Here is a 14,967-nt window from a genome sequence, read left to right on the forward strand (position 1 = left end):
TATACTATATTTATATTATAGGGCATTTGAATTTCCGAACTCTTAGAAGGGGAACACCTAATTTTTGTTTTCATATATGATCTACAAACATCAATTGACATCCATAAGTGTATGACAGTCACATGATTAAAATAGATAATATTTACTTTGGGTATTAATTATTTAAATGTGAGTGACATTTTAAAAACTTCAGAAGATAACATAGGAACACATCTTAATCTCAGTATTGATACTTCTATTTCAAGACAAAATTAGCAAGAATCATAAGGGGAAAACTAATACATTTCATCATATTAATAATATGATCAAGAAAGTGAAAAGCCACAAACTGGGAAAAGATATTTGTAAAACACTAGCAAAGGATTGTTATAAAACAGTTTCTACACATAAGTAAGGAAAAGGAAACAACCTAAATTGAATAGTTCTCCAAAGAAATACACAGATACATCACAGATAAAACACAAATGGTCAGTAAACACATTGAAATGGTACTCAAGCTCATTAGTAATTAAATAAATGCAAACTAAAACTACAATGAGTTTTAACACTTTTCAGAATGGCAAAAATTAAGAAGTCTGACAATATCAAGTGTTGGTGAAGATATAAAGAAATTAGGACTATTCTATACTATGGTGAGAGTGTAAATTATTACAACTCTGTAGGAAACAACTTGGCATCATCTAATAAAATTGAAGCTGTGTGTAACTTAGGATTTATTAACTCTTCCTTTGAACATGCACATGTACAGCAGGAGAAATGTACGAGAATATAATGCAGCATCATTTCTCATAGCAAAAAACCTGGAAACAACTCAAAAGTCCATCAGCAGTGGAATGGATGAATAAAGTGTAGAATGCTCATGGAATGGAGCAATATAGTGTGAAAATGAATGAATTCTTGCTATATGCAATAACATAATATTGACCGAACAAAGCAAGTCACAGGAGACTCTTCACATATAGATCATAAATCAGTCCGTAGAGGGCAGAAATAATGTCTTATGTTACTTTGCCTCATCTTCAGAGAAATACACAGTAGTTTGTATATAGTAAATGCTCAATTAATATTTGTTGACTGACTGACTGTCAGGACTGTTGGTTACACGTGCTCTATCCTGTTAGCATCTATTCTGTGCTTTACAACAATAACAACATGTTATCACTGAACATAATGAATGGGACTACACTTCAGCTACCGAGTGCTAGCTTATTTGCAAACATAAAACTATTGCTATTGTTCAAGTCAAAATCATTCATTCTTTCAAAATCAACTTCCTTTCAGCCTTCTGTGAACCAAGAGGCTGGGGGATGGGGAGGATAAGCATTATTCAAGTCAATAAAAAACTTTAAAATCTGAGAATTCTGCAAAAGAATGTTCAGCAAGACAATCTTGACAAGGAAGGTGATGTTGAGGCAGTTTTCTTAGCAGTTGCAGAACCAAACCTAGAGGATTCTAAGACAAGTGATACTGCAACAACCAATCTTATTGTTATTATCTTCATTTTTAGAATTGTAGCAAAGGAGGAACCTTTCTAGCACATTCAAGTGGGATTACATTTGATTTATCCTCCAAATTATTGTTTGCCCACTTGATGTTTATGAAAAGAAATGCTACATTTCTCACATTAGTCAACAGAGAAGCAATCACTTGTATGAGTCATCACTGGAAATAGAAATTGTTTCAAGTGTTGGATAAATTTGTGGTCTGTGAACAGTGAGCACTAATAAGCAGAAGAGCTCCAATCCTAAAACGATTTTTTCTGACTTCTAAGTAATTTAATCCAGAAGTGCTGTGGACAGACAGCCAATTGTCTGCATAGAACCTGGAAGAACAGTGATTTCACATTTAGACTTCATGGCTTTGAAGCTTGCCTCTCTGCATGCTGAGCATCTTTATTCATTCCACAAGATTAAGAAGGGAGAAGCAAACTGGATTTCTAAAAACGAAAGAGAATAAATGCAGGATGACATCAGCAATTTAGGCATCCTTGCTCAGTAGACAACGGTGGTCTTTGAAGCTTTAAATCCATCAGTACTAGTGCCTGTAGCAGCCTGCACAATTCAATATGCAGAACTATGCCTTGGTTTTCACCTTCCTTTTTATATTCCTGTCCTCCTAGCAATTTATTTAATCCAACAGAATGGGCTCTACAGTGTGCTTTTCATTTCCAACACAACCACTGCAAGGAGATAAAGAATATATGTCCAGAGTGAGTGGCCATGAAAGTTGAGAGACATTTGTTGACTCTGCAGTGGTAGCTTAGAGATCTCAGATTTAAGAGATAGACTCTGTATCCAATCCCTGAGATATTATATATAGTTTACATATGGCAATCACTAATCTGTAATCTCATAAATCACACGTTTTAACAGCTATCATAATGATCATGCATCTTCATGTCAGAGGGTCTTCTCATTCTGAAACCTATTCTAACCCAGGGTCCTATAGTAAGAAGAGGGTCTATTTGAGGCCTCTCTAACACAAGAATCTCCCCTAAAATGCAGAAGGTGCACTTTATAAAGATGAAATTGGCTTTACTGTTCTTTGTGAGGAAGCCTCTTCAAGAAACTAAAGATTTGGTAAGTCAACTTCTCCCCTCTCTAATTTGCCTCAGATCTCTGCTTCTCAACTGGTGTCAACTGTAAATTAATAAGTCCTTTCTTAACCTCTACTTCATCTTTTCAAGTGGAAGAAAGAATGCTCATATTTGAGGAGAACCAGCTCTCTGCAGGAAGACCCATAAGGGTTCACGAGGAGACCTGATGCAGGATATTGATATATTAGACACCTTTCAGCACTTCCCCTAAGTAAATTGATTTTGAGACTTTTAATAATGGGCTTTCCATTTGTCATTTGTGTGTATTGGGATCACAATGTAATGGATACCAAAATACAATAAAGAAAAGGGCACTTATTGCAGTGGAATCATAAGCATAGGTATTTAAAAATAGTTGTAGGTATACAGGTTTTCAGCAATTTGAAAAATAATATTAATCATACATATGATGAGAAATGAGTCTGTTCAACTGGGTAGTAAATACAGAGTATTTACTAAATATGACTTTGTCACTTAATAATTATGTGAACTTGGGAAAATTAATCAAGCTACATGAACTTTAGACTCTTCATTGAAAAAAATATGGTGATTATTCATTGATCTGCCTACCACATAGTAGGGACATTTTGAAAACTGTAAAGTGTTAAGTATGTATTAAAGTTTTATCAGTGTTAGCAAATGATATTGATGCTGAAATGATACTGATATTCTTAAGAATTGTCTTTTTATTTATATCTATCTAGAATTTTAAAATATGTAGGATCATATAGACCAAATATTGTGTATTGATTCTTATGACACTGTAGGATAGATCAGAATCTTCTCAGTTCTCTGACAAGAATAATACAAAATGAGGGTGCCACATGCCCGACCAGTTGTAATTTGGTAAATCAGAAGCATAGTGGATTTGACTTTGGAATTCCATTGCATTGCAAATAAGACCTTTTCCAAGCTCCTGAAACTTACTATTCTTAAAAGTGTAATTGTTAAAGGAAAAGGTCAAAATGTGAATTTTAGTAGTCAATAGATATTAAGAATTGAGATCAAGAGCCTAAAAACACATTCTCCCCCATGATTTCATATGACTTTCAAGAATATTCAGATAGAAGTATTTTATGCAGCGGTATTATCATCTGTATTTTACATGTTACAAAAATGAGGCTCAATGGGATTAAATGACTTGCCCAAGGTTACATAATTGATCAGTGTTAGAGGTGGAAACCAAATCAAGGACGTCAGATTCAGTCTCCTACATGTATTTTCATCTCATGCTATTGATTCCTAAACCACTGAGCTTGGTTTCCTTTCAAATTATCATAATTCTTAACTTGTGAATTCCCTAACAAGTAATTTTTGACAGAACTATACATAGTTAAGTATGTTGTTTTCTTTAAGCAGTACTTCTGTATGCATTTAAAAAATTGTATCCTAATCACCATCAATACCATTATGATTATTGTCATTGTCACTTAATGTATGGGATACAATGATGGACCAGAATGGATGCTGCCCCTATCCATTACAAAGCTTATTTTCTAAACAATTAATCATACACATGTATACAAGCAGTGGTGACAAGCTCCTTGCCTCAGAGTTACTGAGTGCTAAGGGAGCCTGTAATAGGAAGAGTTGATAGAATCATGCAGGTCAGAGAAGGCCTTCTTGAGGTACTTAAATAGAGATTTGAAAAATAAGCTGATGTTATTTTTCAGCTGGGAGCCCTGAGCATTCCCTGGGATTAAGCAATATGATACGCACAAGGGACTAAAAGGAGACCAATATGGCTAGAGGGGAAGGAATGAATGAGTAGGGGATGAAATGAAGGATAATGAAGGCATCAGCAAGACCGTGTGGAACTTTCAGGTCATGTTAAGTGGTTTTCTTATTCTACCTAAAGATCGGTGGAGAGTCACAGTGTTAATCAACGGGTGTGACATAATCAGATTTTGCTTTTTGAACAGTCATTCTGGCTGCAGTGTAAAGAATGAGGTGGAGGAGGAGGAGCTGTTGGTCTAGGCAGGCTGGCGAAGTCACTAGTGCTGCAAGACATGCGAGAGACAAGAATAGCTCAATTGGGGTCATGGAGGTTGAGCTGGAGAGAACTGGACAGTTTTGGGAAATATTTGAGACATAAAATCAGTAGGGCTTGGTGAAGAACTGAATGTGGTGGGGGATGGAGAAAGAGGCTTAGACATGATGCCTTGGCTTTTGGTTGGTGTCAATGAAACAGGCACAGTAGAACGGGAACAGGATTTGGAGGAAGTAGTAAAAGTTTGGTTTTGACATGTGGAGTCTGAGGAGCCTTTCAGGCATCTAACAGGAATTATTTAGGAAGCAGTTGGATGCACAGGTCTGGATAGGAATATATATTTGTGTGCCATCTGCCCACAAAGGTAAAGGAAGTTATGGATGAGCATAATAATGTCAAAGAGAGTATAGTATGAAAAGAAGAGAGGGCCTAGAATGTAGACTTTAGAAATCCAATTTCTTTAAGCTAGGTAAAGGAAAATATGCCTGCCAAGGAGATAGAACAGGAGGCAAGTGGGAGTACGCTGTGTCACAGGGTCAAGGGAGGAAAGTGCTTCAAGAGAGTAGAAAGGTGGTTGCTAGGGACAGAGGAAAGGGGGAAATGGGGAGTTGCTAACCAAAGGGTAAAAAGTTTCAGTGATACAAGATGAGTAAGTTCTTGAGATCCATTGTACAATATCGTGCCTGTTATTAACAATACTGTATTGTACTCTTAAAAATCTGAGAACACAAATATGATAGCAAGTATTCTTACCAAAATAAAATAAAAATATTTTTAAAAGAAGAGGGGAAAAGAGACCGATGATGTTAAGTGCCATGGAAATGTCAAGTAAGATGACAACAGAAAAATATCTTTTGGCCTTAGTTATAAGGAATTAATTGGCAGACTCAGGGATGTTTCTGTGGATTGACAGAGCTAGAATCCAAACTGAGGTGAGCTGAGAAGTAAAATGAGAAGGCTAGACTAGATCCTTTCTGAATTCCCTTCTAACTCTAAAATAATAAATGGTGTGATTTTGTGCTCCTGGCCTGGAGTCTCCACTTGTCACAGGTTTCCCGACTCACCCTACTCCTGGTTAATAACAAGACTCTGATGTTGAAAGATGATTTGCAAAGACTGTATGACTCTAAGCATCATTACAACCTTAAACAAATTTGGGACAAATCATTTTCTTCTACTTTAACATAAGTATTTTTTCCCTCAGAAAGAATCTTTAGCACAGAAAATCTTGTATGATTTTTCCATAGTGCCAATTGAAGAAATATTTCCAGGAATTGATTTTATTTTGGGGGTCAGGATTGCCAGGATAAAATCAGGTCTAGAGTTTCCATGTGGATGAATTTGGAAGGGAACAGATTTGAAGCTGCAATCCAGGGATGTCTCACAGTACACTCTGCTTTTAAATTGCATCATTTTTTCTGGGCTTTGAGAGTTAAGAGAACACATCTAAACAATCGATGTTGTTTGTAAGCAGAATGCTTGGGCATGCTGCTTTTCATATAAAAAGAGGTTCCTATATTCTGTCTTGGTGGGATAGAAATCTGATAAAAGGGTACAGGCAGACGATTGTTACTCAAAATATGATACGTGGACTAGCAGCGTTAACCTCAGCTGTGAACTTGTTAGAAATGTAGAATCTCAGGCACCACCTCAGATCAAAATCTGCATTTCAACAAGCTCCTCGGGTGATTTAATTTACATTAAAAGGTGAAAACAACTTGTAATTTTTTTCTCAGAACCTATTTTTTAAAAACACAGAATTCTTGGTTACTCTGCTATATTTAAACTGATCCATGGACAGATTAGTCATTTATGGACTAAAAATTAATCATACTATTTTGTTTTAAAAGTAAGACCTGCAGTTGAACACCAAGGTGACAAGGTGTATTTTACAGACACAAAGTAGACTGCTCACCCAGCTTTTGGTGAACCATGCATTTTTAACATTTCCCCTTACCAAAAGCTGCTAATTTCATGCATTGAGCTATTTATCTATCCTTACTCGTTTTGATTCATAAAAATATTGTAAATTTAATTTGAAATAGCAAGGTTACCTGTCATGCTTTTGTACAGGATTTATAAACTTTCACTAGTTTCTGCCTCTTCTGCCAGTTCAGGAGAACATCTGCACTTCAGTACAGGACCCTCCCAGGTGGTTAACATCTGGAATGGGCAGATGAAACTCAACCCGAAATCTCACTCTTCCTTGCTCCATTTCTTACATGGAGCCAGCCCTACTCTAATATTTAACCAGGGTAGGAAAAGACTGCTACTGCCCCCTGCTGGCCCACTGTATTTTTCCTCCTACAAATCTGTGACTTGAAGGATGCCTAAGGATTTTGAGCTACTGAAGAAAGCTCAGCGGAAGGAGCTTACCCTACTAGAGAGGGAGCGAGATCGTTTGGGAACAAGCGGCTAAAATCAAACGAAAACACTCTAGGGACGAGGAAGGCATAAAGGGCTTCTAAATTAAATTATCGATCCTCATGAACCTTTTTCTGCACACGGGCTTCTCTATGCCAAGAAAATGTCCCCTTCTTCAGCACAGGTCTCCTCTTTTGCCTCCAGATTCCGCTGACAAGGAGTGAAATACCTACTCCCATATTATAATTTCAGTACTCCAGATCCTGTTCTCTGCTTTCCCCAATTTTCTTTTCGCACGCCTAGACCTTATTCCTTTCCTTTTCTGCTTTGAACTCCCGTCCCGCCCACCTATCGACAGACTCGCATTTCTAGGAGCTCAAACCCTAGCCTCCTTCACTCTCCGTCTACCCTGACCTCTGCTCTCCCCTGGTCGTCATCGCACCCCCTTCAGCACCCCTTCGTAGAACAGCCAGTCACTCTTTGCCTTTGAACGTCAGGCATGTCCCCTCTTGAACGCCTCTCCCGGACCCCCGCCCCAAGCGACTGAAAAAGGAAACATGCGCACTTCAGAGCTAGGAGCTGTCCGAGTGCTGAAATTTATAGGCTGGTTAAGATCACGTCTCTGTCTCTTTCTGTAGCCCTCATTCCAGCACAGGATCTCAGCAATTTTGCCCTCTCTCCCTATCCACTCCAGCTCGCAGAGTCCTTTCTTCTCCCTCATTTACAACTTCTTTTAAAAAGAGAACATTTTCCAGAGAAAAGAGATTTGCTAAACAGAAAGGACATAAAACAAAAGCCACAGCAACCTGACTTCGGCATGGCATTATCACCAGCCCACTTTGCATGGTGATGCGGTTAAGGTAGCAGTATTTTATTATTCAGGAAAAGCAGCTGGGGGATCCATCAGTTCTTAGGCTTTGTCTTTCCTAGGTTAACTGATGGTCCTGAGCCCCGGGTTGACCTGGCCATGATGCCTAGGACTGGCACTTTTTGCTTTTTCTCAGCAAACTGTACAAACCGAAATCTCTTTTTGATTTTTAAGGAAACTAGATTCCTGACAGATTTTGAGTCTGGACAATAAATAGATACTTTGTCCTAGCTTCTTTCTGGAATCATTTCGGGGATATTTTCCACAAGCATCACAGAAACAGGAATGAACCGGCAGCTAGTGAACATTTTGACAACCTTGTTTGCATTTTTCTTAGAGACAAACCACTTCAGGTAGGTGAAACGACTTTGCATGCTGATATTTTTCACATGAAAACTGTTTGAAAGAGAACGTGTCATGCGATTCTTATCTGTTTTCTGTGCCCTGGACCATATTATTTTAATTTTACAGAGGAGAGTTAGATGTCTTTTGTTCTTTTTAAAAGCGTAATTACAGTGGGAGGGTGGTAAATTTTCACAAAGGCAAGTTTTATGATGCATAACCCCACTCTTGGTTTCAACACATTTTCACAGCCAGTGTGACATTAAGGTAGTCTCATGAGTTGCCTGCTCTTTGCATTTCTATATAGTGATTTTTTTTTTGCTTTCAAATTCTTCTGGAAGTCATTTTTAAGAATTATTGGATGCAATGCTTTTCATATGGTGGAAATGATTGGATTAATTTGCCAGGAGCATGCTCATTTTATATAAAATCTAAAAGGACCCTAATTCTTAGCCAACTTGGGACTTCTATTGTATTTCAGCAACTAGATGCATACTGTGAGGACTACAATTCAGGAAATTTCTTGAAACATCAAAAACATTTAAAATCTCATCTTACCACTATATTCTATTATTCATTATATTTGGAAATTGATTACCTGCCAAAATTTAATATGACATAATCTTCGTATTGATGTATGCTTTAGAAATGGACTATGAATAATTAGAATAAGTGAGAAATCATTATGTGTATGCTTGCATTTTCTACTTAATTTATAAATTGTCAAAAAAATTGATACTTCAAAATATCAGATGATTACCAGTAAATGAAATAGCCATCCTAATGGCAGAGTTTCTAAGACAGGATAGAGATAGGACATGTTCACATGACAAAGTGTAGGGCTCTTCATTTAATTTTCACTAAATTTTATGGTATTTTTTCACAGAACCAAGAGAAATGGAACATATAGCAATGTTATGAGTACTGGGAAAACCCACCCACTATGTTCCTTTCATGTTCACACCTCCTACTATGATAAAGAAAAATTGTAGGCTGGGTTTTATTAGAATCATCATCATCATCATCTTCATCACCACCACCATCATAACCAAATCATACTTGATTAATCAGATGACTGCATATGGGAATGTGAGTATTTCTAGATGATTGTATCAATTTTTAACTCCTACCAAATGTTTATACCATCTTTGCACTTAATACTTTGCAAATACTTTGCATTTAGTACAGCTTCTTTGAAAAACTGGCAAGAATTTGGTATTTCCTTAGTGACAGAATTAACAAAATTATTAACAAAACAGAGCTTGTAAAACTTATACTTTAAGGAAGAAACCTACATTCAGTTAACCATTAGTATTGTGAAAGAATTCATTTCACTACAAACCAAATATTCTCTTTCGATAAGCCCTTTAAGGAAAATGAAAATCCGAGAAATTTTCAATCAACATTTGGTGTTTCTGATAATATAAAAGACAAAATGGTTTAGAAGTTCTTCCTCATGAATACTTTATCAGAGAGCCAACAATTTAAATGCTAATATATAAATAACTGATAAAATAATAGATGTACAGACATGCTCATTGTTGATCTATTTTAGAATGAAATTAAATTTCTAAGTGAAGATTTTCTTTTAGACAGCACACTGAAAATTACTAACAGTTGATAGCTGGAATAGAATCTAGCAGGTGAGGAAATAAGCAATGGGACAGTTAGCTTACTGTTTACTTTGTTCTGCCCACGTTATTATATATTTCTTATTAAAAGTAGATGATTCATATTAAGGGCTGAAATGCTGAAAGAAGTTTTTGAAAGTCATGGGGAAATGATTTTAAGACAATCACATGAATTTCAGAAATTATCATCTTCATTTGGCTGATGACTCTAGAAAGAAATAGCTTTTACTATATAGCTATAAAATCTATAACCTAAAACCAGGCACATTGTATGATATTAAACATCTTATGGCTAAAGTTTGGAAACTTCTCAGGATTTATACCTCTCATGGTTTGAAGTTGACTTTAGACCATGTAGAAGTTCAGAAGAGTTTGTAATTTTCTTTTCCTTCTTACTAACATATTATATATATTTACAAACCACAATGTCAAACATTCTGTAAGCATTAGCTCTCAGGCAATGAGAGTGGGATTGTTGCTAAAAGAGTTAATGATGTGTTTAGGACGTCCTTCTGCAAAGACCATGACTCCAGGTCTGGAAAACAACCTTCACAGACCCTATCTCCTTCAGATTTCTTGGACAAACTAATGGGAAGGACATCAGGATATGATGCAAGAATCAGGCCAAATTTTAAAGGTAAGTTCTACTTAAACTTATGTTAAGCCCGTGGGAAATCTTCTAGATGTTTGAATACTGTGGGAAAGGCTTTCAAGGCTTTTTATTATAAAATGGAAAGGAGTATATATACATTTCACTTTGCCTTTCTTTGAACTAGTCAATTTAACAGCTTAAATTTTAATATTAAATCCTGCTTGCCATTTCTTAAAACTTTCCCCATATGTGTTCTATGTCACAAAGCAAACTAAAATCAGAGATTATTGCCACATTCCCTATTTTATCTTAAGTAGGAGTGTGACTAGAAATGAAACAAGCACAATGAACTTGACTGAATGTCTTCCATGACTCATACAAGATACAATGGTTACAAAAAAATCTTTGATTTTGGTTTTAAATACCTACTTCCAAAGTGAAGTTTAAATCTCAATATAAAGCATGCCATTGTACACACTTTCAGGCCTCTTTTTTAACATTGTGAGAAGAGGCTCTTATTGAATACATCAGAATTTTTGGTTTCCTCTTGTTTAAACATTCTAATTGTTTATTTGAAATCACTTATCTGAAATCAACAAAGATCATAGAATTGTAAAGTTTATATGTCAAAGATGGTGGATACTTTGTTTAATTAGAAACAAACCAAAAAGCTTGTTTTGTTTGTTTAATATTACAAAAATATAATTAATAGTCTATAGAAATTATTTTTATCTATTTGGTTTATTTTTATTCTGAATCAAAAAAATACTGAAATATGAAAAAAGTTATTAAGTGAATTATTTTTGATACTTTACTTTTTAAGTATATATTTTAAATGACAAATGCATTTTATCTTGTAATTTAATTTAACATAATGCATTGGAAGTGTTTATAATATTTTATAAAAAGAGAAAGTCATAATATTCTAGATATTACATTGTAGTTCATGCATTGCTTCGCTTTTGCATAGTAGTGATTTAATTGAATTGCTTTCTTTTGAGTTTTGGTTAATTTTTATTATTGGCAAATATGAGCATGAAAACTAAATTTTAATTCATTTCTTCTTTAAATGCTATACCTCTGAATATACCCAGCTCAGGGCACATTTCATAAATAGATATGTCAGAATTTTGACAAAACAAATGTTTTTGATTTAGAGTATTTTCAAAAGAAACAACAGAACTTATTTCAAAGCTTGATTTTCCTGAAAACAATTTTCATATTCATCTCATTTCATATTAATTTTGTGGTCATTGCTTTGGAAGTCAAAATTTTAAATAAAATCCTATGAGTAGCAAGTCAAGAATCAGCTTTCACTTGGACTGCTCATTCATACATGTATTCACTTAGCCATTCAGTAATTTTTTAATCCAAACTGTATGAAAAGTACTAACTACGACATACTTTGAAAGTTGAGGGATGAAACAGGTTTGTGTGCTACCATTAAACATTTCAGTGGGGAGAGTAGATGTTACATGAATACTTACAAAATATAATAATATATCATATAATAATATAAAATATAATATTGATAAAAATAATTAAGTAACATTAAGAAGTACAGATAAAATGTTAAAGGATTTCAATAAATGGAGAGATGATTTCCTATTAAACTATTCATGGAAAGCTTCATAGAGAAGGCCCAGAGATGGGAATTGCTTCAAGTTCATGAGCATCTTGGTTAACAGCAGCTATTATTATTTTCTAGAAGTAATTTTCCAAAAGGGGGGAAAAGTGCAAAGAACAATGAAACAAACACCCCTGTTGCCATTGCTACTTTAAGTGACCACGCAGAATGAGCCATCATTTCCACATGCAGCCTTTTTTCTCGTTCTTCTGGGGATGTCACCCTTTGAAATGACATTTCTCATGATTCTAAAAGGTAAATAAACGAGACGAGTATCAAGTATAGCAAAGCACAGCCATGCTTTGGAGATATTCGCTACTTAAAGACATGCACACAGGATGTTTTAAAGACTTAGAAAAGGGAAATGGGTGGACATTCCTTAAGACTAACATTAGTGGTCTTCATTGGGTTTTGCCTTCCTCTTCCTTTAACTAACCCTCCACTTCGACAATCCCTGATACACTTTCATCAATTTTAATTTACAGAGGCTGTTTATATCAGATCAATTACCTAACAGCTCCCACAATTCTCTTTACTCTTAGGATCTTGACTTTTCCTGCATGTAAAACATTCCCCATTATTTGAGACTAAGATGATTTTTACTCCTTAGTGTTCCCGTGGAACTTTACCTGTCTAATATGGTTCTTTTACATATTTATGTTTTATCAACCCACCCCCACACCACATCTGAGAGGGCAGGAAAAAAAGCTGTGCATGGAAATGATTGCTCATTCTATGTGTCACTTAACTTAGCAATGGCAACATAGGTGTTTATTACTCTTTGTGCTTTTCTCCCTTTTCAAAAAATTACTTCTAGAAAATAATGAATAACAGCTGCTATGAAACAAGATGCTCACAAACTTGAAACAGTTTCCCATCTCTGAATCTTCTCTATTAGGGAAAAGAAGTCATCCTTTTCTCCGAGTGAGGAAATAAGGACTGGGAAAGAAAGGAAAGTGCAGATCAGTTATGAAGATTAGTACTTCCAATTAATTGTAGTAGAAGTTGAGGGTGGGGACTTTTGAGGGACCAATGAGTGGTGACAATGGCTAGCAAAGATGATCTTAGCTGAGCTGAGAAGAAAGAAATAGAAGACAGAGATAAAAGGGAACTTGTAACAGTGAGGAGGCTAGGAAGAACACTATAGTACCTTTCGTACTTGACTAGTGATGTATCAATGAGAAATTTTATATAGTAGGTAGAAATAAAAGGTGATTAAGAAATGTGGTACTATCTGGAATAGTGACAGCCTCCCTATAAATGCTGAAAAACAAATTGACTATGATAACAATAAACATGATGATGACATTGAAAATGACCACGATGATTAGTAAGGAGAGAGAAGGGTAAGATTTGACCACAAGAATAAAAGCAAGAGCCAAAAATGGGCTGTTGAGGTAAAGGGAATGGTTTTCCTAAAATTCTTATTAAATATTAGCACATTTCTGTTTTCATTGTTTCCATCCATTGGCAAAGGAAAAAGAAATGCATATGCATACATTTTCTTACTGGAAAGAATTTTTGCTGCTTACATACAAGTCAGTAAAATATTTCATGTCTATTCCGTAACCCTAATGGGTTCTGAAAGATGTCATAATGGGTGTATATACAAGAAGAAAGATGGACATAAGCTAGAAAAGAAGAACAGAAATGAATCAGACTTTGGCTGTGTAATTGGGAGCCATTCTTGGAAACTATAGGGGGAAAAAATAGCTTTTCTGATGTGCTGATGAAGCACAAGTGTATAAACAAAGTCATGAGTCAGAGTTGCCAATTGCATTCTATCTATAAGATCCATAGAGACCTGGGTCAGATCTTGTCGAAACATAAATTTTCAAACTCTTCAATTCAGATAAAAACACAAGCTATGTCCACTCATAATTACCTGGTTCTGAAAGGATGGTAAATATTGATTCTATGTCAACAGAGAAGCCTCTTTCCCCACTTGGGTGATTTGTCTCACTGTCAGATGATTTATCATGGTGTTATTCCATCATCCTATCAGATATTCCTTTGTCATTATTATTGTATCTTGAAAATGCCACTTTAAACATTAAGCTTTTAAAGAAGCCAAATTAGATGCTCAATCTTGGGCAAAATGCATTAGTTCTGATTCTTTCTCTTTGAAACAAAGCCTTCATCTATTTTAATGAAATTTTCTTTGAAAATAAAATTAACTTGAGAGTTATTTCATCCCAATGTGAATAAATACATTTCACCATATTATGCATTGTGGGATAGGCTCTAGAATAGATAATGCCAGGAGATAATTACTCTACTTCTTTTGTGCATGCCATGCACGCTCATTTTTTTCCATGTCTGGAGACCTAAATTTGGAAGTGTGTTATGTGACATTAAAACCCACATTTGCATGCAGTATGGTTTCCCTCATTTTCCAAGGAGTTAGCAACTCAAGAGATGTTTCAGATACTAGTAGAAATAGGTCCACTTCCAAGAAACTAGAGGTCTTCAGGTTTCCCCCCTTGGAAATTCTCTTGTCTGTTGCCAAGTGGAGCTCAAGTTCAAGTGTTTTGCTTACCAATCCCTGTAGGGGACAGTTTGAGCACAAATGTCCAGCAGGGACCCTTGAAAGGGATGATTTTTTCAGTTAGTGATAATGCAGCCCCAGTGTGACCATTTCCTTCATCACCCAGGTGGGTGTGGGCATTAGACCTTACTATGGGTTCTGAAAAAATAGAGCAGAATGTTTGCAAGTACCAGAAGTATTTGACTCCAGTGCAGAAAGTAGCAGAACCCCGAGAGGGTACAGCCATTATTAGAACACAACAATAGAAAACAAAAGGGAAAAAGGGTTACTGAAAGGAAAGCTTGGGGGTAACAAATGGAAATTTACATGATGGTTTTGTTCAGGGATGATGTTGATGAAGAGTTTTGAACAGGTGAAATTCACTCGCTGTGTCACAACTTATATCAGCTTCTGTGTGCTGTATGATATT

At 35.7% G+C, this 14,967-nt stretch overlaps 2 protein-coding genes across 4 annotated transcripts in view; one reads left to right on the plus strand and one right to left on the minus strand.

The window, feature by feature from the left end:
• The window catches only part of FANCB (FA complementation group B), a 359,567-nt gene that overhangs the window by 54,659 nt on the left and 289,941 nt on the right, over window positions 1–14,967 (minus strand). The window lies entirely within an intron of this gene.
• Window positions 7,376–14,967, plus strand: part of GLRA2 (glycine receptor alpha 2) — a 185,758-nt gene continuing 178,166 nt past the window's right edge. Inside the window, exons 1-2 of one of the 3 annotated variants that reach the window (XM_036912948.2) lie at window positions 7,376–8,171; window positions 10,295–10,428. In XM_036912948.2, the coding sequence (XP_036768843.1) occupies window positions 8,104–8,171; window positions 10,295–10,428 (202 nt within the window). In that variant the 5' untranslated portion in view covers window positions 7,376–8,103. The remainder of the gene's footprint in view (window positions 8,172–10,294; window positions 10,429–14,967) is intronic. The other 2 variants (XM_036912945.2, XM_036912947.2) reach the window with 2 other exon arrangements.

The sequence above is a fragment of the Manis pentadactyla genome, chromosome X (genome assembly GCF_030020395.1).
Source record: "Manis pentadactyla isolate mManPen7 chromosome X, mManPen7.hap1, whole genome shotgun sequence".
NCBI classification, from domain to species: domain Eukaryota; kingdom Metazoa; phylum Chordata; class Mammalia; order Pholidota; family Manidae; genus Manis; species Manis pentadactyla.